The following is a 27,471-nucleotide window of genomic DNA, read 5'->3' on the forward strand; positions in this document are numbered from 1 at the left end:
GTGCCCACTTCTCAGAGCTGGAGGACAAGAGGAGCCATCAGGCAGGAAAATAAGGGGCCTGTGAATTTGCACAAGGGAGCAGTGCTGTCCAGGGTGAGTGCATGGGCCCTGGGCTGTGAACAGTCCCAATAGAGACAGCTTGTAGGGAGAGGGTTAATGTGGCTTCAGGATGCATAGGGGCTTGACTGGAAGGAAGCACCGGGCTCGGGGGAGGCTCCACTACAGCTAATCAGTCCTTCCGGGCCCTGCTTACCTGCCCGTGGAACAGGTGTCTACTGCTCCACTACAGCCCCTCTGTAGGGCCACAGAGGAGCGGCTTGGACACCCCAGTCTTGGGGCCACACAAGTGAATACACCTTGATACCAAGATGCTTCTTCATGCCCCCCAGAGCTCGGGAGGTGGTTGCCACCGGAACCAAAGCTGGTTGTCCTCAGCTCCCAGGAGTCAATTTCCAGATGTAAGCGTCTGGCATCTGCACTGTAGTCCTGGCTACATCTCAGGATCTGTGGGCAGCATAAGAAGAGGCAGATGTATTTTGACAAGGCTGCCACAGCTTCAGCAGCATCCTGAGTCAAAATAAGCTCTTGTCTGGGCAGCCCCTGGGACGGGCTATTTCTGCACCGTGTTCTTTCCACGGGGCTGAGCGTTGACTCCAGCTAAAATCAGAAGCTGCTGTGACTAGAAACCGCAATCCCCCGATGCCGGCCACTTCCACTGTCAGGAGCCAGGCCCTTCCTTGTGGGCTTATATTTCCTAGGAGGCAGGCTGGCTGATCCAGGAGCACACTGGACCTGTCACTGCCAGGGAGTTGCAAAGTTGTAAAGAGTAGAGATGGGACTTCACATGTGCATAAATTTTCACTGGGAGACAAAGTTGGCTCTACAGAAACCTTGCGGAAGTAGCTGCTACCGATCCATTTTAGAACATGAGCAAGCTGAGGCACAGAAAGGAGAGCTGACCCCGGAGGGTTGTGAGGGAAAGGACTTGTACCCATGGCTGCCAGTTCTCTGGGCAGTTTCTCAACTTACTCAGGATCCAGTGTTTCCATCTTGGTGCCAGGCAACTGGCCATCATGTACACACACACACACACACACACACACACACACACACACACACACAGTGCCTGATTGTAATCCTTTCGAAATGAGAACCATACCTGCAATTTCCCAATTGCTAGGACTTGGGGAAACTGAGGGTCAGAGCAGCAAGTCTACCCTTCTCTTTGGGCTACAGGATAATCCACCAAGGAAGCCTGTCTGACTTTTTAGCTCTTTTGGTGTACATCCTTCATTTGTATTGAGGACCCAACATGCCCTTAGCACCGCTCTCTCATTTACCCCCACATTTCACTGAGCATAGGGCGAGCCTCAGACTCAAGGCCCATCCTGAGACCCAGTGCCTCAACAGCCTGAAGCTCACTGCTCCCACAACATCTTTCTCATTGCTTTTATAGAGATTGTTCATCCTGTGCACGGAAGAAACACAGGCTTCCTGGTGTAAAGTGGCCCTCTGAGGGTTCTTGGTAAATAAATGCGATGAAGGGTTTTTTTCTGTAAGTGAGTGCATTAGAGAGGAATGTTAAGTCAACAGCACAGGTGCCGTGTAGACATGGCAAAACTCATGGAGGTGCTACTCCAGGGAGTAATGCCAGAGGCACAGTGCTCCTTGGGCCAGGCCCTGGTACCTGGCACCATTCCCTGGGGTTGTCATGACGGCCACATGAGTGAAGACAGGTGGGAAATCTCCAGCATCCTTAGCTGCAGTCTGCACTCACACACAGTGCCTGAGACGTGGTGTAGACAATCTCTGGTGTTATTCCAGTCCTGGCGTCAGTTCTGCAAAGTGTACTCAGAGAGGTAAAGCGCCTCACCCCAGGGCACACAGCTAAGATGTGCTGGGACCCCAACAGGAACACTTTAAGGCTGTTTCCTTTCTCTAGCCTTCCTGAGCTCTTGTCCACCCCCCACCTTTTGACCTAAGGCTCTCCCTGCTTCTCACAGGTCCTCATTCCTTTGATTGGCCTCTTTCTAAGAGAGGACAGCCAGGCCTCCACCAAGCAAGTCAATCTCACATGTCCACCATAGACTCACCAGAAAACAAGGACTCTTGATCCCATGAAAGAGTCCAGCTCAAGCTGACAAGACAAAAGCAGGCAGAGAGCCCTCTGAGCCTCAGCTCTCCACGGAGTGCAGCAGGTCACAGAAGTGCATAGGGCAGCTGCTGTGGGACTGAATGAGGGGATGGTGGGAAGCCCCGCAGCTGAGCCTGCCACACAGTGTGGACATTACTGGTTATTGGTTTGTGCTGCTGCAATTATCAGTACCACCAAGGGAAGAGCCAGCAATATTTGGCCACTCTCTACAGTATCCATCCCACACATACAGAGGCAAAGAAGAGAGAGGTTACGGCTAAGGAGCCACAGTATATTTATGTATACACATAACTAGATGTTATTTATTTATTTACTGTGTGTGTGTGTGTGTGTGTGTGTGTGTGTGTGTGTGTGTGTGGTGTGATGGGAGGGCACCTGTGTGTAGAGCTGAGAGGATAACTTGCTGGAACTGGTTCTGCCTTCCACTTCACATGTGCTCTGGGGATTGTACTCGGGCTGCCAGGTTTTTGTGGCAAGTACCTTTACCTGTTGTACCAACTTCAACTGAGCGGGAAGGAATTCTGCAGAGTCAAAATAATTCAGCACTTTCCAACAGATGTATGATTCATTGCTGGGGGTGAACCACAGGCCAGGTCCTGGACCAGCGCCTCAAGGCTGCCACAAAGGCCAGACCAAGGTCATCGCTGCCGCATTGCACTCCCACGTAGTATAAGAGCTAAACCTGGACCAGATAAGGTATTGAGGTTCAGTCAAGCTAAGAAAACCATCAGGCTGTAATAACACCTTCCAGGAGACAGTTTAGTCTGAAGGTGTGGCCAGCAAAGGCTTCTTCCCTAAGGAGGCAAGGATAGGAGAGGAGAGAGGGGCTGGATGGGAGCTGAAGAGTAGGCAGCACATAGCCAAACTACAGTTTCATCCCCAGTGCCAAGCAGGGCAAGTAAGCCAGCCTGCTGCCATAGTGCCAAGCAGGGGTGAGTAAGCCAGCCTGCTGCCATAGTATTAAATAGGAGGTCACTCTTAGTACTGAACGGGAGCTTAGCAGGCCTGCTACCATTAGATAGAGTTGCAGAAGTACAGTCCAGATCAGAATGCCTGGGATCTAATCCCAGCCCTCCCGTGTATCCTTAGCTAATGTGACTCATGTCTCTTAGCCCTGTTCCCTTTTCTGCATAGCAGACGCATTAGCTGCCTCACTGGCTTACGTGAAATAACAAACAACGGCACACTAAGCACAGTGTCACCAATCCTGTTTCAGATGCAGTTGGCAAAGGAGCGAAAACGGCTTCTCAGGAGTGACACTGGTTCAAGCATTGGGTACATGTAAGGTGTGAACTAGACTTCAGAACAGGCTTGGTACAGCTCTTGCCCTTGTCCCTGGTCCCTAGACTCGCTCCTGCTTACCTCTGCTTACCTCTAGCCTGACCCCTGGTGAGCAAACATTTCCCCCACACCATGACTCTGCAGTTCTACACTTTACTCACTCCTGACTCAGCAATTCCAAGAATATTTTCAAATATTCCTGAGCAAGTCCCAGGATTGTGTCTCACTGGCCCCTCAGGCGCATGCCCAATCCCAAATCAAACTGAAATCAAATGCCTGGGTTCCACAGCAATATCTAGAACTTAAGGGGAGAGGGATTCAATCCTGTCTAGACAGCATGGCAGGGGGCAGGCCAGCTTCCCAAAGGAGTGTTGAGGCGTTCAAAGGAAGAAACTCCCAGGGCCAAGGAGCCAGCCCGTGCCCACCACAGCAATCTGCCTTAGCCCATTTTTTTCTGTTGCTATAACTAAGTACCTTCAAGTGGGTGGCTTGTAAATAGCAGAGGTTTTGTTGTGGTGGTGAGCCACCCTAGGGTATGGTATAGATCTGCTCTTCTGGTAGTGACAGCCTTGTGCCGCTTCTGCTTGAACCTGAAAGTGGAAGGGCAAGTGAGCCCATGAGAAAGACACAAACATTCTGGAACAATGTTCTCTGGCAGTGACTAATCAGGCCTGACAGAGAGGACTCACATTCAGGAAGAAGGCATTCACCCAGTGTGAGGGCTCCACCCACGTCTTGAGCACCTCCCAAACAGGGCTGCAATGAGAGATTTAATTTCCTTTTCAGGAACGTTGGCAAAACACTCCCAAAGCATAGCTCAGCCACGGAGACTAGGCCGTATAGGCAGTCTCCTGAGACATCTTGTACACAAGCGTGGAGTGAACCCATCTCCATTCAGAAGGACAAAAGGCCCAGATGCAAACCCTTCTGGCACCTTCCGGCAGTTTGACCTTGGCCTGTTTCCTGCATTCTCTTTACCCTTTTCTTCATCTGAGAAACAGGCCTGGCAGTGGAATTTATCTCACAAGGTTTTTGCACGGCTCAATGACATAATGTATATGAGACTTGTTTTCAGTGATCCCTCCATGGGCCTCACACTTGGCCAAGCACTGAGTGTGACAGTCTTCACTCATCTTAGACATTAGCTATCAGACCCCTGCATTTTAACCTGGGAAACTGAGGTTCAGAGAGGTACAGTGATGTGCCAAAGGTCAGTCAGCCGGTAGATGCCTGGGCTAGCCCCAGCTCTAAGCCTGGCACTGCTGCCCGAGCTCCTGCCTCCTGCCATGCTTTACACAGAACTGAGCAGGGAAATCTGACAGCCCAAGTCCAAAGACAGAGCAGGTTTCCAAGGAGAAGAGGGAGAGGTGTTGGGAACATGCAGTTATTTACAGGATGCTGTGTGGGCTGCTGCATGCAGGAGAGAGATGTCCTGAGGTGAGCAGTGACAGGGAGATGCTGGGTCCTCAGCTTCCTTACTTATACAAGGAAATGACAAAGAAAGGACATGGTGAGTGTAACACCTGCTCTGCCCAGACTCCAGTGAGGTGAGAGAAGGGCAGTTGGGTGGTAGTCTTCATCAGTGAGGCCAGGATATGACCCCAACCACTGTGGGCCTTGGCTTCCCCAGAAGTAACAGAGGACTCTATATAGAATCCTTAGAGCCTTTGGGTCTCCAAAAACAGCCATTTGCTAAAGAAACTGACCAGATCAAAGAAATTAGTGAATTTGAAGCTGAGGACACCCCAATCCTGCCATGGATTCATGGTGGACTTGTTTGTACAAAGAACAACCTCTCAATAGGAATTGTGATTTTTTTCAGCTGAGGGACACCCCAGCCATACTCTCTTCTTTGCTCCTCATCCCTGCTGACACTTTTTTGATAAAACCCAACTGGAACCCACAGACAAGGGAGCCTGTTGACTGGGCCATGTGGGCCAGGCTCCTTGGCACAAAGCAGGGTAAGAAAGAGAAGAACCAGGAGAACACATGGGAAGTGCCCTGTGAGGTCATTGCTTGGCCTGGAAAAACTGACATCCTGACTCCCTCCCCTGACTGCTATGCTCCTGAAAGCCACATACTAAGACCATGGCTTCATGAGCTGCTGGAGCTACCATGAGTACACACACACACACACACACACACACACACACACACACAGCTTCCTTCTTCCCACTTATTTATTGCCTTGCACACCTGACCATGATGGTGGGAATGAAACAAACAGAACAAGCTGAGGAGAGCTGGCAGAAAGGCCACTGGAAAACAAGCGGCACCTTTGGGAAAAGTTTTTTAAACCAGATGCCTTGGAACCAGGAGATCCACTCGGGGCAGAGAGGCCGAAAAATTACACAGTCCAAAAATACTCCAAAAGTCACCTTGAAAAAGACTATGCAGCCAGGAATAAGAGACCTTTCAAATACACCAAACACAAAAGAGGTCAAAGTCCTGGGAAGGTGCTGGAAAGACAGCTCTCTGGGATAGAGCTGGGAGCTGAAGTGGTCCAGAAGCCCCGTCCCACTGGGGAGGACCTTGGGGAAATTCCTGCCCCAAAACTGTCTTTTGTAAGCAGGGTCCCCCCCAAAACACTGTTAACATGTGGGGGAACTCTAGCTGCAATTGACAAATTAAACTCAGACACTTCTTCAGGAGCAGTGGTACCCACTCAACAAAGCTGACGCACTCGGGTTGAGGGGAGGTGGGTGGACTGCAGGAGAAACTCTGTGACCGTTTTCATTGATGCGGCCCTGGGTACGGAGCTGGGACCCAGACACAGCTCTAACCTGAGATTCACATTACAAGCTCCTTCTTGACCTTGAGTTCTGTGAGTGTAGGGCCATGCCATGGCGGGCCACATAGTAAGTAGCTTGGAGGCCAGCAGTGCCTGGCTCCTCCTTTAAATGCAAAAGTACTACATAGCAGCCCTTTCTGAAAGAGTGAATGCACACCAGAAGGTCTCCAGTGGGCAGAAACTGCCACAATGCTGCAGCACAGTAGAAAAGTAGTGTTTAGTGGCCGTCACCCCTGACCACATGAGCAGAGGAGGCAGAAAGGAGTCTGGTCCTCACAGCATCAACAGGGATTCACCTTTTGCCCTTCTCAAAGCTCTGGGCTTCTCTGTGCTGGTATTGCCTTCAAATGGGCTCTCCTGGAAGGTGGAAGACACACCCAGAGCCTCAGCCCTACAAACCCCACAGCTAACACCCAAAGCTACTTCTTACTGGCTTAATGTCACCTGCCATGCAGGGACAGTCCCCAAGGCCAGGTAGGCACCTAGTGCTCTAATTAAGCTGGCTCTGAGTTGGATGTCCACCCACAGAAGTAGGACATGAAATCAGCTCCACCCAAATCATAATGACTGAGGTACTCCAAATAGGCTCCAGAAGGACAGGTCAAAACAGTGTTGTCCCCACAGAAAATGACTTCTAAAACATTCCAAGGACAGACCACCCTTGTGGGCTCAAGCATGGAAGAAATCCAAAGAGGTTATACGCATGACCTCCAGCTAGGTGAGTAGAGGATTACAATAACAGAACTATCTATTCGCTCAGGGCCTGGGTCTACAAGTCCCATCCCTGAGATAGAAATGTCAAGTGCCACAGGCCACCTCAAGCCATTGCAAATGGCATGATACCACACATGCGCTCCATGCATTCTGGAAACAGTCACTGACCATCAATCAAAAGAGAGGCTTGGGTTTGACCCTGAAGACTTACAGATGAAGAAGACACATTCTGTGTCCTCCAGCTTCTTGTATCCAATGGGAGCAAACAAGACGAAAGAAACATCATAGGGAGTGGTGTTTGGGAGCAGAGCCACAGTGCACAGGCTGGGGAGGGGGAAGAAGGCTAGCCAGGGCTCATGGATCCGGACTCCCTGCTGCAGGCAATTGTGAGTCAGAGGAGGAGCCCGAACATGGGAGTGACAGGATCCAGAGGAAGCTTTACTGTCCTAATGGAGCCAGATGAGGCACAGTGGAAAGTCACAGAGCTGATCAAAGGGGCGACAACTGTGGAGGGAGCCGCGGAGTGCAGACTGGAAAACCGAGACAGGGGAGCCCTGATCAAAGTCAAGGGGCAGCAGGCTGTCCTGCGGCTGGGCTGAGGCAGGAATGAGCAGCACTGGAGAGCTTCGTTCAGCTCCTATCAGAAGAGGTGAGTACTGCACACACAAAAGATGTTACTTATATAACCACGACCCCACCCACCCCGAGAGATTCAGTCTGAAAATGGGAGAATAAATCACCAACAAAGAGTTCTGGGAGAGTCCTGGTGGCATCACAGAGGAAGGCTGAGGGTCATTGCTGGGTGTCTGGGGATGGTCCCTATTCATTTACTAAGCAAATTCTTCCTGGACCTCTGCTCTGGTGTGAAGACTCTGGACCCAATGACAAGAAACAGCCAGCTACCCCTTGTCTTACTCTGCCCTAGCCCTGTCAGGAATCTCCCTAACTCTGTGCCAAATCCCACAACTAAAGAGGCAGAAGTTGTGTATGTTTTCTCAGGAGTTCCCCATACCAAGAAAAGACTCCGGTGTCTAGCTCATGCTCAGAGAGTCACCCCCTGGTATCCACAGGGGACTAGTTCCAAGATGCCATAAAGACATGGAGGCCCACAGATATGGATTAACTATAAGCCAGGTATGGGGGTACACAGGGATAACCCCAGCACTCCAGATGTGCAGCCAAGACTAAAAGGAATTCAAGGTCATCTTTGGCTACATAGTGAGTTCCAGGCCATCCTGGGTTATATGAGACCCTGTCTTTAAAACAAACAAACAAAAACCAGAAAACATCTCTAGATTATTTACAATGCCTAACATGGTGTAAATGCTGTGTAAAATCCACTGTCCTGTATCACTTGAGGTGTAATGTAAAAGAAAACTCCGTACATCTCCAATACAGAGGCAATAATAGTTTTCCAAAGATTTTTGGATTGTAGCTCAGTTGAGCCCAAGTAGATATGGAGAGCCACTGTGTTTCATCTGTATCACACAGCCTAAGCCAAGAAAAATCAACACACACAGTCATCCTGGCTGCAAAGCACACATCCAGGTTATATAAATAGTGCTGTTTTAGACAAGAGACTTGAGCATCCGAGAATGTTGGTATCCACGGGGGTCCTAGGACTGACTCACCCATGGATACTGAGGGGCCGCCACACAGATGGTTCTTCCAAGGCTGTCGGCACATGATGGGGGAGTGGGTGCTGGGTGGGAAAAGGAACATGGCCACCGTGTGCCTTCAGGAAAGGGATGCAGTCAGATGTATGTTCTATAGATCTGAAAGCAGTTAGGAAGAAAATCAGCCGCCAAGGACAGAGGCAGGAGGTTGAGGCTGAGTGGAAGTGAGCAGAAGCCTGCTAGAGAAGGGTGGTTCTCACGGAAGTCCTCAGGGAAGCGTTCTGGAGCCTTGACCTACAGCTCCCATCCCTTGACCAACTTCAGACCTGAAACATCCAGCCCTGTTAAGGAACAATCAATGACAAGGTCACCAGGATGTCCCATCAGAATCACCCAAACTCTAGGACCAGTTGTCCTGCAGCTACACATCCATCCTGGCCTTCCTGAAAACTACCCAGCTCTTCCCTGGCGCTATGGCCAACTGTGAACACATACCAACTTCAAATGCTGATGCTGATATTTCTTAGCTCTGTTACCCTGGACAAGGAGTTTAGCCTCTCTGCACCCGAATATCACAAACTGAAAATTAAGTGGAGGCAATAATGTGCAGCATACGGACCAAGTCAGTTAGGGACTGTGAATCTACCCCTCTGAGAGGCCTGGTAACAATCCCCTCTGCTGTCATCCTCTAAGCTTTTTTCTGGCTGTCTTTGTAAGACCTTTTGCTTGCCAAATAAAAGGGATTTTTTGTTCTCTTTTCTTTTCTTACCAGAAAGAAACAGCTAGAGGTTGAGAAAAAACAGAAACAGCCATTTCTAAATGTGTGTGTGAAGAATTCCTTCTGTTCTTGAGCCTGACTGGCCTTCCTTCAGGTGGCTCCCAGTGGAAAGTGCCACATCTCAGTCTCCTGTGTTTGGAGAGGAAGCCAGTGAAGGGGAAGAAGGAGGAAAGGGTGGCACGACTTAGCTGAGCATTCCCTCCTTTTCTTTCTCATCTCAACTTAAACTCGGGGGGATTTGAAGGCAGAATTCTTGGCCAAGAAGGTCATAAAAGTAGGCTGTGTCTAATAGTCACACTGTCCTGGGCTCCAGAACAGAGCCCCATGTGTGGCCAGAGAGCTGGAGAGGGGCTGATGCTCCAGGGGGTGAGCTGTCCTTTTTAAAAGCAGAGCTCCATCCAAGCCTTACGACTGCCCTGGGAGGTAGAGACGGCTCTCCCATTGTACTGATGAGGAAACTGAGTCTCAGTACTCATCACACAGACTGGAAGGCCAGAGGGCAATTGAGACTCCACCCTCCCCTCTCCATGGCAGAACCATGGCCATCTCCTCTGGGGAGCATCTGAGACGATTCAGATGCCCTAAAGCCTTTTAAATCAGGAGCATGTAACCTGTGTCTCTTCACTGCTTGGAGCTTTCTGCTCCATCTGGCTGGCAAGCTGTGTGTTTTCTTCTCCCTCCAGCTCCCTCTCCACTAGGACAGCACTTCGCATGTTGTAATAGTGTGGACTGTTTGTGAGTATCTCTCCCCCACTCACGTCAAAGAGTCTGGGAGCCAAAAGGACCTTGAAAGTGTGAATAAGAGCATGTGTGTATCTCATGGTGTGAAGCAGAGGAGGAGAGCAGTTAGAAAGCACTTGGTATGCCATAGGCACTCCATCCATGCTTGACAAATAAACACACACATGAAAAAGAGCTACCACAAAGGGTAGTTGTATGGCTATAGACCTGGCATCTATAATGTCCCTAAAATAGCACCTAGTGTGAAGGACATTGTTAAGAAAGGTGTGGCTGGGTACTCACTTACAGCTACAAAGGAATTAGAAAGTTCATGAACTTGCTGTGTGACTTTAAGAAAGGTTCTTCCCTTTTCTGACTCCATTTTCCCAAGCGTACAAGTACAGAAAATTATTGGTTTTATCATTGACTGTTTCCCCTTTTGATGTGGTTCTCCAGATTGAATTTAGGGCCATGTGTATGCCAGGCAAGCATTCCACCACTGAGCATTATTAACTTTTGATGCATGTTTAACTGCTTTCTGTCATCTCTGTCTCCTAAACACATGTACTCCTCCTCACCATCAGTCTCAAAAAACAGCATTCTGGGGCCCTTCAGCACATTCTTTCATTTCCTGACCAGAGGCCCAGGAGCCTATTATCATCTGTCCACGATCTTCAATACCTCTTGCTTTAATAAAACAGCAATAACGTCCTCGCCAATTCATTTTATCAGTAAGCAAGATATGCCTGTGGGCCAGCACATGCTGGTCCTAACTGGACACAGACATCATTTTCTGCTCACCCACCCTGAGCACATGGGGAGATTATCAGATCTCACAAAGGCAAGTGTCATGTGACAACAGTCCTTGAAGGGGAGGGGGAGCTTTCCACAGCAAAGGGAGCAAGTAGCCTGGGAAGTAAAAGTCCTTCCCAGACAGAGAACTTCCCAACTCCAAGCTCTCGAGACACGGATTTGCAGAACTGAAAGTTGTGCTGCCAAGCGAGTGGAACCTCTGCTAATCCTAAAACAGTCTGTGACTCCGTGATTCATTTTTGCATAGGATTGGGCCCTGAATCACAGCATTCTCAGGTTCTACAGGCTCAAGACTAGAGCTTTCCAGCTAGCACATGGGTCAGAAACTCCTGGGGACTCCAAGGCCCAGGTAGCAGAATTTAATACTGCACCCACCATACAAGAGCAAGAGCTTGGAAATTAGGAACTGATAGAACATGCTCAGGAGGCCATCAGAGGACAGGAACATCTGACCATGTCCAGAAGGGTTGGACGGGCTAGGGGTAGAAATTAGGGGGTGGAAGTCCCACAGGGAGCTTGAAAAAGAACGTGAGACAAGAGAAGGGAAAATCAGCACCCAAACACCCTCCTTTCGGTGGCTGGTGGAGTACTGCAGACTGGTACACAGACATGAAAATGCAAGGCTTCAGAAAAGCTCCAGATGAGAGGACGCTACTATGTAGGGATGCCCCAGGGTACACTGTGTGGGCTGGAACAAGGCTGCTTTGACATGATAATGGGTGCCTGGATGGGGAGATGGGCATGGATAAGGGCATGCAGGACCCACGAGGAACTGGTAGGCGGATGCAGGGGGTGGGCTGAACTGGAGACAAGGCTCTCGGGACAAGAAAGGATCCGAAGAGAATTTCCAGACACACCCATATGTCACCAGTGAGTCAGGGTGCAGATGTGGAATCAGAAATTTCTGAAAAACTGAAGTGAAAAATGTGGGGTTCCAGGATTTTTGCTCCTTTCCAAGTGGGCAGGAGCTGCATGTTGGCTTGCTTGTGGCCTTTATGGCATGGAGGAAGTGAAAAGCAGAGCTCATCACCTCCAGTAACATGTTTGCACAATGGTCAGCACAAGTTTCCGGCTGCACTTGTACACATCTACACACTCTGCTGACCACACAGTGACAGTACCCTGTGTGCCCACCCCTTGTGGGCATCCACAGCTGCTGATAGCGACACAAGACCGCCATCCTAATACCTAGGTCAGCTCTCATTGATAGCAACATTAGTAACCAGAAATAATGGCACACTATTAGAACCTTGAATCTGGCAGTCTATGGAAACTGGGTACACAGACTACACAATTGTGTGGATACCCTTGCCTTACACCAGAACCCTCCATACTACCATTGACATATTACGCTGTAAAAATGAAGTTAGCTGGGTTGGGGATTTAGATCAGTGGTAGAGTGCTTGCCTAGCAAGCACAAGGCCCTGAGTTCGATCCTCAGCTAAAAAAAAAAGAAAAAAAGAAAAAGGAAAAAAAAAGAAAGAAGAAAAGAAAAAAAAGGAGTTAGCTATGAACCATCATATTGGTTCTTAACAGGACAGGAGGGACTCACCACAAATAATGACAGTCACATAGAAGCAGACCCACACATGTCATACAATGCAACAATATTGGCACCTGCATCCTCCATGGCTGCTGTATGGTCCCACACTGGCCACATGCACAGGTACACCATTGAACAATGATGAGTTTGCCTTTACACTGTGTCATTCCATGTTGACAGAGGTAGACTGGGAGACTCACATCATGACCTAGCCATTGTTGGTGACAAGAAGGCAGGTACTTGCCAGAGGAGCAAAGTGACTTAGATCCTTTCTCTGTGCTCCAACCCCCACAGTTCTCTTTCTTCTTCTGGCCCCAGGCCACTCTTTCAAACCAAGGCCAGTGCTGCACCCCCCAGGCTCAAGCTAGAACCACAGAATGTGGGGCAGCTCAGGGCTTTGGCACCCAACCCATAGGAGCTGAGGTTCAGAGCAGATCTGTCATGGAGTGCTCCCTGGGGTGAGGTGACTGCAGGGGAGAGATGAGCTGACCTTTGGACAGACACCCTCTGGAAGCCGTTCTCACTGATGGGCACATCAGCAGTCTATGACAGCTGTCGTTCCTCACACACTGTTCCTCGGTCCGTCCTTGTGAAAGTCCTAGCATTGGCATTCCTAATTGGCTTCCTAGTGAACATCCAAGGCGTCTCTGCACCATTTCGTGAATCTTCCCAAACCTGGCTCCCTCTCCCTGCTCTCAGCGCTCTGTGAGGACCAGAGGCTGCCTGCTTGTACCTTCCAAGCTCGTGCTCACTCACAGTAAGCTGGATTTAGAGAGGCAGGCAGGGGAAGGAAATACTGCAGTCTGCATGACATGAGAGCCCTGATCTGACTGTAAATATATGATGTGTGTGTGTGTGTGTGTGTGTGTGTGTGTGTGTGTGTGTGTGTTAGAAACTAAACAACAGAAATGACTATAAATGCTAGGGCTATATAGCTATATACACACACACACACATATATATATATATGTGTGTGTGTGTGTGTGTATATGTATGTATGTATGTATGTTTATGTGCTGCAAAAGTTCCACTTGCATAGGCTGTGGAATGTTGCAATGTGTCAGGAGAAAAGCAGCCCATGGGGAATAAGGCCCACGCAGCCCAGTACTGTATCCACTGGAACCCTGGCTTTCCTGAAGACTCACTTTCTGCCTTGGGGCATCAGTGTCTGCATCTTGAAAATAAGGGTTTGTAGAAATTAAATGAGAAAGTGTGGTATATTAAAAGCCCCAAAGTCAGCACCCCAGACCCTTTGGGTGCTTAGATCATTGCTGAGGGTAGTGGCATTATTGTCATTAGGAGACGTTTGCAACAGTCGGCCACTTTTCTTAGTAATAACTGAGAATTTGGGAACCATGTCAGGGCTGCTCACAATGAACAGGAAGAAAGGACTCCTTTCTCTACCTCTTTTTGTCCCTGAGAGAGACCCATGGTTCTGCTGTGTGTTACCCCTAATGGATCAACAGGACAAAGCCACCAAAACTTGACCGAGCTGAACTTCTGTTCATCAGAAGATTTCTATGACTAGGCTCAGCTCCTGTCAAATAATGAGGATTTTTTTTTTAATAGATTCACAAAAGGCTTGGATTCAACTGTAACTCCCGCCTGGATGGTCCTCTAATCCAGCTGTGCTAATGGCCTTGAGCCAGGAAGCACAGGCATGGATGGACAGCATTAACTGAGAACTGGGTCTTCCTCTGAGAGCTTCATTCTACCTTTCTTTACCTTCCCCATTGCCCTGAGGTCATCCCCAGCAATGGCAAAAATAATCATTTTTATTATTAATTAATTAATTAATTTTTTAATGGTAGTTCTGGTCTTCCCTTGCAATCATTATTTATCCACTCAGTAAGCATACCCTTAGCATCCACTTTGTCAACTGTTAAACTGAGTCAATTTCAATTAAGAAAGACTCATCTGTCCTTCCAGAACTAGTGCCCCATCAGTTCTGTCCTGACAGTAAGCCATCCTCAAATCCTTAAACCTCTCCATCTCCAGACTAGTCTCTTCTCAAGAGCAATATCTTGGAGCTCCCCAAAGACAATCTTAAGTGCAGTGCCCAGGACCAAAATCCATCTTAAGTGCAGTGCCCAGGACCCAAGTCCATCTTAAGTGCAGTGCCCAGGACCCAAGTCCATCTTAAGTGCAGTGCCCAGGACCCAAGTCCATCTTAAGTGCAGTGCCCAGGACCCAAGTCCATCTTAAGTGCAGTGCCCAGGACCCAAGTCCATCTTAAGTGCAGTGCCCAGGACCCAAGTCCATCTTAAGTGCAGTGCCCAGGACCCAAGTCCATCTTAAGTGCAGTGCCCAGGACCCAAGTCCATCTTAAGTGCAGTGCCCAGGACTGAGCTCGGTCTTTTTCTGAAGCCTAAGTTGGGTTTTAATCCTAGTTTGACCAATGTCCATGTCAAAGCTGTAGGCAGATTGCCACTGGCACAAGCCCCATTCACAGGGCTTGTTGCTGAAGATCGTTGTAGGGAGGGAGAAGGGGGCAGGGGAGACTGCCACTCTCAGAATGACAGAATGTCAGATCTCTTGACTTAGAACTCCCTTCAGGCATTAGTGGCAAGTCTAAGTCACTCCAATCAAACAGGAGTGCACACGTGCACACACACACACACACACATACACACACACACACACACACACACACACACACACACACACTTAAATGACCTTAGGAAATGAGAGGGAAATAATGAGCATGCTATGCTGATGCCCCAACAGTGCTAAAGAGGGGGTCTGCCTTTATACAGTCGCCAGTCTGAAAGGGAAAAACAGAGGTGAACTCCACAAAGGCGACTCTTCAGAAAAGCAGGGTGTGTACACCAATGTCTTCTGACTTATGAGGCTCCCCATTTTGCAGTGTCTGCTGCAACCCCCCCTTCCTCTCCTGGATCCTGTCCTCCCACAGCTCTCCCTCCTGGGAGAGAAGCCATCCCTTTCAGAAGCAGAAGCCACCTCCACTTAGACCCCTGATGGATGCATAGACTCCTGTACAGCTTTCAAAGGCCAGGTTCAAGGCCCTCCTCCATGGAGCCATTTTCCTGTACCTTGGGCTGGATTAAAGGAAGAAGTTGAGAGCCAATAGATGGCAGGCAGAATGGAAAGACTCAGGAGAGAATAAGAGATCAAAAATGAGTGGGGGGGGGGGGGGGGGGGGAGAGATGAGGCTGAGGATGGAGCTGATGCTGCCCCCATCATTGGGGCCCCTTCTATTCCCTGGGCTTAGGAGGGAAAGGAAGGCCTTCTAGAAGACACTACCAGAGGTCTGTCTCCTTCTGAGGATAGCAGATCTACAGAGGACTTGGGAGCAGCTGACCTCAGGTTCCCCCTGCAATTTTGCAGCAGCATGTTGCTTCTGGGTCCAGAGCAGAGAGTCCCTCACCCCTAGGAAGGCCTTCCTTATCCTGTGCACGACAGTTTTGGAGTGAGTGTGTAGCTGGACACTGTGGTCACAAACTGCAGAAATGATCTGACAATGGACTGCCCAGTCCAGAAGCTGCTCACAGGCAGCACACAAGGAAGCAGGGGGTGGTGGCTGAAACTGGGGTTCCTTTAGGAAAGTGGGCACCCCAAGGGGACTCTGCCTATCCTAGTGTGCCTAGAAGAGTGGAAGAGCGTTTCCCGGAGGAGACAAGGTTTCTGCCTTAGAAACCTGTTTCCAACCCTGCTGCCAGCATCACCCTCCACAGCTGCAAGCGTGTGGTTCTTCGACTGTGGACACAGGGGCTGGGAAAGAGGCCTGGCTGAAGGCAGATCAGGAGGGCTATCTGCGACAAGAATCACAGTAGACAGGGAAGGTGACAGACAAGAATCACAGTAGACAGGGAAGGTGACGGAGAAAGGGAAAAGCAGGGAGAATAAAGGAGGGAAAGGAGAAAAGGAAGAAGGGAGGAGGGAGGAGGCAGCAAGAAGAAAGGGAGGAGGGAAAGGGGGAGAGGGAAGGGGAGGAAAAGAGGGAGAGGGGGAGGGAGGACGTGAGGGAGGAGAGGGGGAGGGAGAGAGGGAGGGAGAGAGAGAGAGAGAGAGAGAGAGAGAGAGAGAGAGAGAGAGAGAGAGAGAGAGAGAGAGAGATTTTGAATTTCCCTTCTGGAAGAGGAGCTGTAAGGCGTCAGGGCCTGGCTGAGGGGTGTGATTGGAGGGCGCCTTCGGCATCCGCCCGCTGCAGCCGCGGCCCCAGCTCGCCTGGCGGAGTTACACCAGGCGGCAGCAGGAGCTGGCTGAGCACACGGCACCGCCTGCTGGAGTCGGCCGGCCGGAGCCCTGCAGTGGCTTAGACGGTTGCTGGGACCACCAGGTCGGTGCTGGCCTCGGGCCGGGGAGGCGGAACCGGGCTGGGGGCAGTCGGGGACCGTTCTGGCCTCAGAACTGTGGGGAAGCGGGACAGTGCGGATTTGGGGGGCTCGCTAAGCCCGCGGGGCGCCGGCGTGCTGGGAACTGCGCCCCTACCCACTGGCATGGTGCTGAAGGGACAGCTCCCCGCGGAAGCCAAGCTGAGGGCTGGTGTGGAGGACACAGAGCAGGCAGATGTGGGAGGGCAGATGTGGACACCTAGAGCAGAGACAGTGCGGCTCCGGGAGCCCGGACCGCCCTGAGTGCGGAGACTCCACAGCGAACCTGAAGAACAACTTCAAGCCCACACGACCAGGTGGGGGACGTGGTCCTCAGCTACTTCGGGGTGTGGCTACCCCCAAGCCCTCCGGGGCCCTGTGCTCCCTCCCTCAGCAGAGAGCCGCCCTCAGGGGTAGTGTTCGGTTCCCCAAGGGAGAGTGTGAGGGTGGCAGAGGCCAGTCGGAGAGGGAAGGGCCCACGTCGATGGGGGGAGGGGAACTATTTGTCCTCTTACCGCAGGAGTGCGGCTGGGGCAGCTCGAGCCCGCGGAGTCACAGGATGCTCCCCACTCTCAGACTGCCCCTTCTACAGCAAAGTTTAAGATCGGTCTGGGGCTCAGGGGTTAGAGGTGTGGGCTCGGGGAAGGGGACACGCAGTGGCCACCTGAAAGCCCCAGGGCAGAGCTGTCGCGAGGGCTGGTCTCCATGAAGGCCGGGGGAGCAGTGCCTGGGAAGCCTGCCCTCTCTTCCGTAGGGGGAAGCCCCCGCCACTTTCGTGACCCAGACGAGGCATCCTTTACTCTCACCCATCCTTGGCCGCCCCTTCTCCTCCCCCCAGGACGTCTTGCCTCAAGGGGCGTGGGATGGGGAAGTAAGGGAAATGTCCTCTGTCTTGGCCACCACCATTAGTGTGGGGTCCCTTGCAAAAAGGAACTGAGTGTTGAATTGAGTTGTGATTGTAGCCCGTACTCGAATCAGAAAAATCAGAAAAACAGCCATAAAGACAAATACTGCAGGTGCTCGAGTGTGCTTGTCAGAAGGAGGGGGCCGGGTTCCTGGGACTCGACGGAGCTGGAGCAGGTGCCTTGGCTGCCTTTGGGCTGGGACTGACTGTAGGAGTGTTGGCCGGGAGGGCGGTCTGGAGGGAAGGTGAGGGCCTGCCCTGGGTCTTCCGTGACTGACAGCATAGAAGCCTTTGCATCAGCCTACCTCCCCCTCTCCTTCCCCAGTCCAACACCCCAGCAGCAGCCTCCACCCCCACCAGCACCCTTCCCGCGCGGAGACAGACGGCAGCTTTCCGCAGCCGCTGAGGAGCGCCTCCTGGCGGTGAGGCCATAATCCTCAACTACACACAATCCGCAGGACCTCTTCCTCCCAGCAGGACCTCTTCCTCCCAGGCCCACCCATATGTGGTAGCTACAGGCACATGGACAGACAGACAGACAGACAGACACACACACACACACACACACACACACACACACACACACACACACACACACAACCCAGTGTCTGGGAAGCTCAGAATCAAACATGCAAGCTCACCCTTTGAGCACACGCACACATTAAATTCCATCGAGCAAACATGCTGAGGATGTCCTGTGGGGATACTCCTGATAGGTGGAATGGATAAGACACAGGCAACAGAAAAGCTTCTGTGATAACAAAGGAAAGATACCCAGGAAGCTAGAACCTGAGTTAGAGGCAGAAAACTGTCCTAGAAAGTGTCATAGACCTTTAAAAGGCAAAACTCTGTCTCCTCTTGTCAAGGAGAACTGGGAAATTGCATGGAGGGAGAGAGTTGAGAAAGGATCTCAGAAAGTTAAAGCTGCCACTGTTGAGGATGGTTCTGGTGACAATAAGGATGCTTACTACATGCCAGACACTGACTTAGACACTTGATTTGCATAATCTCGGTGCTCACAGCAGGCCTCGCACACAGCATCAACTGTCTACATTCTACACATGAGAAAACATTAAGTCAAGTATGCAAGATCATTTCCTAAGTGGTAGTGCCAAGATCTGAACCAGTGAGGTTAAGGGGTTCTAAGGCTGTAGGAATAGTACGCCCAGATCGCCCTGCCTTGGGTGGAGGTGGGCATACTGTGTCAGGGGTCTGGTTAAGACACAGCCATGTACAAGAACAAGAGGCAGAGGAGGATGGTGGGTGCTCCACCACAGGGTTTGAAGGTTAGAGCACAGACTGTGCTAGGTTTAACAAGGCCATGGGAAGCCAGTGCAAGATGATGGGTACCTGAGGGTCGTGTGGAGGACAGTTAAGAGTAGAGGACAGACAGAGCCATGAGCCAAGACACTGAAGCAGTAGGAGAGAGAAGGTGGGGTGAACAGTGTCCAGAATCTTCCTGTGCCTATCGCATTCACCACATCAACTGAAGGCTATGACAGCCCGTGTGTGAGGATACCCTGGTCCTCTTCCATGGTGCCTGGTAGACAGCAGATACTCACAGAGTACAGGATGACTAAGTGAGTGTGTACTGATGAGAAATACTGACTGGAGTTCTGGGTTGAAGCAATTTAAAGAAGACATGCTGGAGGACAAGATGGGAGCCTGGCAGAATGACATTGATCTTCCAGAGATTGAATGAGAAATGGCATGTGTGATGCTATACAGCAGAGGGTTAAAAATCTGCAGGCTTCAGAGAGAAAGACGTGCGTATATGTGGCTAACTAAGGATCTTAAATCAGTAGGCACAGATGGGAGGTTTCCATGGGAGGGGCAGAGGAAAGGAAAAGGGCGAGTTTGCTGGAGAAGAAAGAGAACCAGCCAAACAGAACAAGGACCTGTTTGGAAAAAATGAAAACCACAAGAGTGCTGTGTCATGGAATCCAGATCTGAGAGGCTGGAATTGGGGGGAGGGGAGTAATGATCAACATCAAATGCTACAAAAAGCCAGAGGGGGCAGAGGGCCATGAGCACTCCTGATCAAGCATAGATCTCCTAGGCACGCTGATTGGGGTGGCTTCTGGGCTGTGTGCTAAGACAGAGATCTCGGGAGCAGCAGACCTTCACCAGGAGATGAGGGGGAAGCAGCGGCTGGCGGTACAGAGTGCAGACTCTCTGGCACACTAGAGGGCAGAGAGTCAAAGAAGTGCATTACTCAAGGAGAGCCTTAGAAAAGGGAAGCCCAAGAGACTAGGAAAAGGCACCAAAGATTTAGGAAGGTGTGGTGACTCGTGGATAAAAGAAGAGATACAAAGAGAAAAATCTAGATTGGCTTCATCTAGGAGGAGGGAGTTCCCTGGAGCCAGGAGAGGGAATGTTGCAGGTGTGTGCAATCACCACCATTAATCACTTTAATAATAGCTTTCATCTACTGAGCACCTGTCACGTGACAAACACATCCCACAGATGATTTCTAACCTTCCAACTAGCCATGAAGCCCTCCTTTTATAGAGAAGACTCAGTTTCAAAGAGCTGTCTCACTGGAAGAAAAGGCCCCTCCAACAGTATGCCTGACCTGTAGGGGAGGTCTCCTGTAAGAGGCAGGGGAAAGGAGCAGGTTGGGCCTCTGAAGTCACTTAGGATTATCTTACCATATGAGCAAAGAGACTGCCTAACAGCTGAGAGGGCCACACTAAAATCAGACAACAGGACTTTGGAGTACACCTAAGAAGCCCAGCTAAATAATGCCTCAGAATTACTTAGGACCCACCCAGAACAACAGAGATATAAGCACTGAGAAGATTCAGTCCTTGAACAGATGTACTTTGAAGACGGGGGCCATGAGGGGTAGCAGTGATGACCATTGCTGAATGAATGCATGAATGCAAAAGTATCCAAATAAGGAGGTAATTGTTGATGGATAGCGTATTGTATTTGAGTAGTATCCACAGAACACCCAAGAGAACACAAATGCATCTCTTGACCTTTTTTTTTTTTTTTTTTTTTTTTTTTTGCACATTTTCCCAAATGCATACACCCATACACAGACACCTCAGAATGTAATCTGCTTGCGGGCACAGCTTTGTCTCTCTAATTCACTGTTACGTCTTTGGTGTCTAAGAGACTAACACATAATAGGTTCTTAATTAATACTTGCTACATGAATAAATACAGGACTCTAAAAACCAGATAAGAGGTCTAGGTGTCATTTATGTCAGTGATCAATAAAGCCTCTAGTCTGAATGAACCCCACCATAAGGAAGTTTACAGAAGAAACAGAAGCAGGGGTTAAGGCCAGAGTCTGAGAAGCAAGCAGAACATGAGCCAGTGAGGAAAGGGGAGTGATGAGGAAATAGAAGTGGGAGACAGAAAGGAGGGAGGAGAGAGGAAAGAAATGAGTTGCGGGACCAAGAAGAGAAGGAGTTGAGGGTAAGGTGCATAGGCCAGCAGTTAAACCGCAAGGAATTGCTTCTAGGGAATGGCGTGGGAGAGCATCTGGTCCCAACAGAGACTTGCCCGAGTCATGCAGCAAGTCAGGGACAGAGCCACGCTACAGCCCAGGTGTCCTGCCTTCCAATTTGAATCATCTCAAATTAGAGTCCTCCGTCTTCCACTACCACCTGGTAATTCTTTGAGCTCTATGTAAACACTGTGTAGAAACTCAAGAGTTCCTGAAATCACTCAGTTTGCTCACTGTTCATTTTATGTTCTTAGAAATTACGTCTTCTCCCGAGGTCTAAAATCAATGGGAAGCAACTCAACAGAGCTGGGCAACCTTCAGACTCATTTCTGGGTCCGGGTGGGTTCTCTGGCCCTTACTGGAAAGCCTGTATTCCTTTTAGACTTACTGTAGTCCCATAGATACATAGTCGGCAATAGCTGCCATTTGTATAATAAGCGCTGGCTCCGTCTCCAGGTACTTGACCCGATTTTTTTCTCCTTTAAATATCAGTGCAAAGATCATCTTAACACTGCCCCATCTGGAACCAGCTGGCGTGTTTCCAGAAACTCAGCCCTGTCTAGAACCTTTAACCAGTTATTGTCTGATGCCAAAACCCTTGGGAACTTTTTCATCTAGTACATTATGATTTTTCTCCACCAAAAACAACCCATTAAGTGGTCTAATCCTATAGATACATTCTTGGATCCCTTATTATGAAAAACTCACAGTCTGCTAACTCATTTTGAAAGAAACGAGGAGAATCCGTCAATAAATAGCCTGTGACCTTGAATTCAACTCAGTTACAAGAACCAGCCTGGTAAAATTCTCTGCCATCATTTCCCCAAACTTTTTTTTTTTAATCCTAGAAAGTAATAGAGACTTGAAGTCTAGAGGAGGTTAAAGGCCCTGGGGGTTAGGGGGGGCCTAACCCAGGTAACCTCCACCCACATCGCATTTAGGACAGTTCATGGGTGCAGACACACAGAACAGAGGAATTGGCAGCTGCCTTGTCTGTGAAAGAATCAGTATAACTCAGGGACTGGAAAGATAACTCAGGGGTTAAGAGCACTTGCTGTTCTTGCAAGTTCAATTCCCAGTACCCACATGATGGCTCACAGCCGTCTCTAACTCCAGTGCCAGCAGCTTTGACACCTTCTTCTGAAAGGCACATACGTGGGATGCAGACAAAAACCCATACAGATGAGTTAAAATAAACATTAAAAAAATATTTTTAAAGAAGCATTACAAGTCAACAATTAAAACAGGAGACCTCTAAGTTGGAGCACTGGGGTCAATTCTCAGAGGTGTGGGGGCTCCGGAAGGAGGATCCCCATGCTCTAATCTACGGACCCCTCTACCGCCAATGGGTTAGCCCACTTTCTCCTATTCTGCATATTGCATTGCAATTACGACTTTATTTGGAGAAAATCTTCTGAGCAAAATAAAAGCGATAATAAAAACTGGAAGTCAGTAATCTAGGGATAAGGACAGAAGAACTAAGGTCAGCAGAGAGCTCACAAGGACCTCACACTGCAAAGGCCAGAAGCACACAGTGATATCATCCCCAATGCTCTCATGTACAAGTCAAAATAAAAATCAACGTTGACTATAAAACACAAAACTTATACATATGCTGCAATAACAAATAACTTGCTTCTCTATTTATCTAATTTCCAGAGTCTGGGTAGGTTCCCACTCATGCTGGCTATACCTTTTTTTTTTTTCCATGCACCTCTAATTTTCTGGGGCCACTTAGCATATGTTCATTTGCTTGGTGAGTTGAACCAATGGCCCAGCCTGTCTCCTCTCTGCTCTCTGCAGTAGCCCAGGCCCTGCCACTTCCGGTTCAGGAAAGGAAACTGAAAGTGTAAGGAAAGGGCGTCACTCATTGAAGGTCACATGACAAATGACAAATGAGGATGTCGTTAAAACACAGCTCTTCCAAGCCCAAATTCCAGTCTCATTCCAACACTCCTGACTTCAGTCAAATTAGGAAAAACATGTTCAAATGAAGGCTTTAAAGTAGGAACTAAGACTGGAGTGAGAGCTCAGAGGTTAAGAGTGCATAGTGCTTTGGCAGAGGACCCGGGTTCTATTCCCCGCACCCACTTGGTGGCTCACAACCATCTGTAACTCCAGTTCCAGGAGATATGATGCCCTCTTCTGGCCTCCACAGGCGCTGCACTTACACAGTGCACAGATCCTCATGCAGGAAAATATTCATCTACACAAAATAAATGAATCTTCTTTTAAAATAATATAAAATAGAAACAGAAGCTGTCTAATTGCACATCCATGCCTGGCCCATGATACATGCTCAGTAAATACATCCCTTCTGTCTCCTGTTTCTTCCTAACAGGGCATTGAGTCTTGCCCTCAACTGGTGATGCCCTGGGAGAATAAGAGTAAGGCCACCGTGTCAGTCTCTACTGCCCTGCCTGGGAAGGGAGTTTTACCATCTGACCCCGACTCCCCATCCTCTTTTGCAGGTGGACTCATTTCCCAGAGGCAGATCAGCCAGGAGCGCTGAATGCAAATTCAGTCACAGGCTAGGGAGCACTAACCAAAGCCTGCAGGATGGACTTTGTCATGAAGCAAGCCCTTGGAGGTGAGTCCCATCACTTTCCCCATGTACCCCTGACCACGAGAAAGGGAACCTCGACCACCCGCCTCCTCTCCCCAACTGACCACACCCTCCTCCCCTGACCACTCCACATCCGTAGGGGCCACCAAGGACATGGGGAAGATGCTGGGAGGGGAGGAGGAGAAGGACCCTGACGCCCAGAAGAAGGAGGAAGAGCGACAGGAGGCCCTGAGGCAACAGGAGGAAGAACGCAAGGCCAAGCATGCCCGCATGGAAGCCGAGCGCGAGAAGGTCCGGCAGCAGATCCGAGACAAGGTCAGCACCCCCGAAAGCCCCACCGCTCACTCCCTGAATCCCAGCTCTCCTCTTAGACCCAGTTCTCTCTGAGCCTCACTCTCATCAGGAAAATGAGTGTCTTTGGAACATGTCCTCAAGGATTGTACAGTAACTATATAAGCACACAGGAAACGCAACAAAGTAACAGGCCCAACATCACTGCCAGAGCCCCTGAGACTAAATATAAGTGGAATTCAGAATGTGTAGCTATTAGAGGAAAAGTCCATGGTACCCTGACCACCAGGTATGGAGTGCTACCTACCCTATGCCATTCATTTAGTGCATGTCTAATAGCACTATGCTGCAAAGTAACACCACAAGTAGCCTTCTGTCAGCCAGCTGTATTGCAAAAATGTGCCTCAGAACATAGGAAGACATTCAGTATTCAGAACTCAGAACTTAGGGAATTTCAAAAGGACAAAGGGGTATTATCAGTAAGTGTTAATTTTAAAAGAAACTAAGATATGGCCCTTTTTATGTTTTGTTTTGGTTTTTGGAGGCAAGGTTTCTCTGTGTAATAGTCCTGGCTGTCCTGGAACCTGCTTTGTCAACCAGGCTGGCCTTGAACTCACAGACAGCCACCTGTCTCTGCCCCCTGAGTGCTGGGATTACGCCACCACTACCATCGCCCAGCTCGAGGCATGGTCTTTTATGTTAGTCCTCTACTAAGGATTGGGCTCAGTGCCCCAGGGAAGGCAGCTTTTCTGGAGAGTTTAAAAGTGTGATAAGGCACATCCCCCAGGTCTGAGTGAGTGAAAAAGCCAGCCCTCTCTTCTTCCCCTGACTCAACTTCATGACTTCCTGTCCCTCTCTTCCCTAGTATGGGCTGAAGAAGAAAGAAGAGAAGGAGGCAGAGGAGAAGGCAGCCCTGGAGCAGCCCTGTGAGGGAAGCCTGACCCGACCCAAGAAGGCCATCCCTGCAGGATGTGGGGATGAGGAGGAGGAGGAAGAGGAGAGCATCCTGGACACGGTGCTCAAATATCTGCCCGGGCCGCTGCAGGACATGTTTAAGAAGTAACCCACCCTCCCGCCCCATCCACGTTATGACTTTTTTTTGTTGGTGGTGGTCTTTCTTTTCTTCTCTCTTTATTCAGTTAAGTATCAGTTCCAAAGGGGAAGACCTCAGTTGGCCTCTGCCCCCTTCCCCAGCCAGGGGCACCTCTCCCCACTGCACTCCTTAACACTTCATCCCAGGGTTTCTAGTCTTGTTTCACTCCCAAATAGCTTGAAAAAGGAAGACAGCTTTACTCCAGCAGGGGGCATTGAACCCAGAGCCAAAGGCAGTGGGTGCCCCTCCAGAAGCCTAAGGTCTATGTTAGTGTGGTGACCTCCCCCCATACATTCCTTCATGCTCCCCACTGCCAGGAGGACCACTGTCCCCAGCCAGCCAAAGTAATGACACATTCCAGCCCTGCCCAGCATGCTGACCATTGGCCTCTGAATTCCCAGTGGGAGTCCAGGTCAGGGCAGAGGCACTGAGTAGCCTGGCTCTGAGAAAGGCTGTTCACAGTGAGCCTGCCCTGAGAGAGCCTGGCCCTGAGAGGCTCTAACTGGATCTGGCCAGGTTAGAGTCTGGGCAAGAGGCTTGGGCTGTCCCCTTCCCTCTTCCTGGTGACACCTACCCAGGATCACACCTCTCCCCAACCCTACCTTGTAAAGCACGGCCCCTGCCAAGCTGCTCCCTCCAAATGGATCCTCTTTGGACTTTAGCACATCTGTGGAGGAGCCTAGGGCAGGACAACCCCTTATTCTCCCTCATCTGACTTAGGCCCTGGGACCCCACTGCCAGGCTAGGCCCTAGTTTGCCCAGCCAAGGGGCTGCCCAGGCCCCCAGAAAATACTTGGAGCCATCGGGCAGTGATGGCCTGTGCCATGGGAACTGTCATTGGTACAGCCAAACTGCCCCCATTCCTATCCACTCTTCTTCCCTTCCATGTCCTGTTCATGTGCTTCCAAATCCCCGTTGTCCCCAGGAGGACCCTTCTTGGTCAAAGCCCAAGCAGCTGGGGAAAAGCCAATTCCCACCTGACAAAAGACTGTCCATTCATCCCACTGGCCAAGAATCAGCTCTCCTTTGGGATGTATAGGGCTGCCATCTGTCCTCACACCCGGCATTGTTGAGGCTGCCTGCTCTGTGACTTGTGTAAAATTGGAAGAGGGACAGAGGGGAGGCACAGAAGAGGGATAAACGTGTGAGTCCACATACACACATCAGATAACATATGGCAGACCCCATCATGCATCTATGTATGGTTAGAGTGTGATGTCTTAGGACCGCATGTGTGTGTGTTAGTCATCACACCTCTGTGCTAGAGGTTGTTTATATGATGTACCTTGTGTCTATGTGTTTGTGGGATGTGGTGTGCCTGAGTTTCAATTATATTCTCAGTGTGTGCCAGCCATCTCATGTGTTTAAAGATTGCATGTGTTAGCTTGTATATGCATGTATTTTCAAAACGGCATGTGTGTCAAGAGTGCCAGTTACCTGTGAGATGCAGAAATGAGTGTTTGAGAGAACTGTCAGATGGGCCGAGACTGGTGTTCATGTGTGGGGGTCTGAAACAGGCAGTTGAATGCATAAGTATGTGCTTGGACAGCAAGAACCAGAGTAAGATGCCCCCTCCCAACTCTGAGACCATTAGTCACAGGTGGCCACATCTGACAGGAGATCTTACCCTTGGCCTAGAGTCCTCCCACCCTTGGGGGTTTCCTACCTGAGGTCCTCAGGATTCTACTGGGACAGACCCAGGCAGTGCCCCAGGAAGCCATGCTGGGCCCCCACCAGGGCCTATCCCAAAAGCAGGGGCCCAGGAGGGGCGACTTGCCCACTCGCAAAGCCTCTGTCCCGCTGGCCCCATTGTGTTCTGCAGGTTTTCCATTTTAGTGGACTTACGCTTTTATTTCCGAGAAGACATGTGTCTTCCTGTTCGTTTCCAATAGTTAAAGCCATATCAGTTAGACCGCAATACTTTAAAGAGGAGACTAAACAATTCATATGTTTAGGGAACCAGAAAAGTCCCCTGGTCTGTCCCTTCTCTAAGGAGCAGGGCTTTGGCAGCTCCAGCTCCTGGGACTTACCCTTCTCCCACACCCCCTTGTGCCCCTGTGTCATCCCACAGGGGGCCAGTGTTTGTGTCTGTGTCTGTGGTGGGGAGCCATCTTGCACCCCTCTTGTCTGCTTGTTTCTGTCTTCTATCCTGGGCAGGATGGTCATTCTCAAGAGCCTTGGGGTCCTGGGCCAGAGACAGGCAGGGACCAGTCCAGGGGCCCTAGGCCTCCCTAAACCCTGAGTAAGACTCCCTCCTGAACACAGGGATGGATACCAATGTTAAGAAAGGCCTTCCCCTTGACAGGGACCCTTAGACCTTGGCAGGGTACAGAGCACCAGATGGGTAGTAGAGACCAAGACCCAGGGACCTGCACAATAACAAGAGAACCCACATGGGCCTGAAGGAATTAG

At 50.0% G+C, this 27,471-nt stretch overlaps 1 protein-coding gene across 2 annotated transcripts in view; it reads left to right on the forward strand.

Moving 5' to 3' along the window:
- Cplx2 (complexin 2) overlaps positions 1–26,994 on the forward strand; it is a 70,020-nt gene extending 43,026 nt beyond the window's left edge. Inside the window, exons 1-4 of one of the 2 annotated variants that reach the window (XM_036188091.1) lie at positions 16,462–16,711; positions 23,581–23,699; positions 23,815–23,990; positions 24,832–26,994. In XM_036188091.1, the coding sequence (XP_036043984.1) occupies positions 23,669–23,699; positions 23,815–23,990; positions 24,832–25,029 (405 nt within the window). In that variant the 5' untranslated portion in view covers positions 16,462–16,711; positions 23,581–23,668 and the 3' untranslated portion in view covers positions 25,030–26,994. Of the gene's footprint in view, positions 1–16,461; positions 16,712–23,580; positions 23,700–23,814; positions 23,991–24,831 lie in introns of those variants that run through there. The other variant, XM_036188090.1, reaches the window with a different exon arrangement.
- The last annotated feature ends 477 nt before the right edge of the window (positions 26,995–27,471 follow it).

Source organism: Onychomys torridus, chromosome 5 (genome assembly GCF_903995425.1).
Source record: "Onychomys torridus chromosome 5, mOncTor1.1, whole genome shotgun sequence".
NCBI lineage: Eukaryota > Metazoa > Chordata > Mammalia > Rodentia > Cricetidae > Onychomys > Onychomys torridus.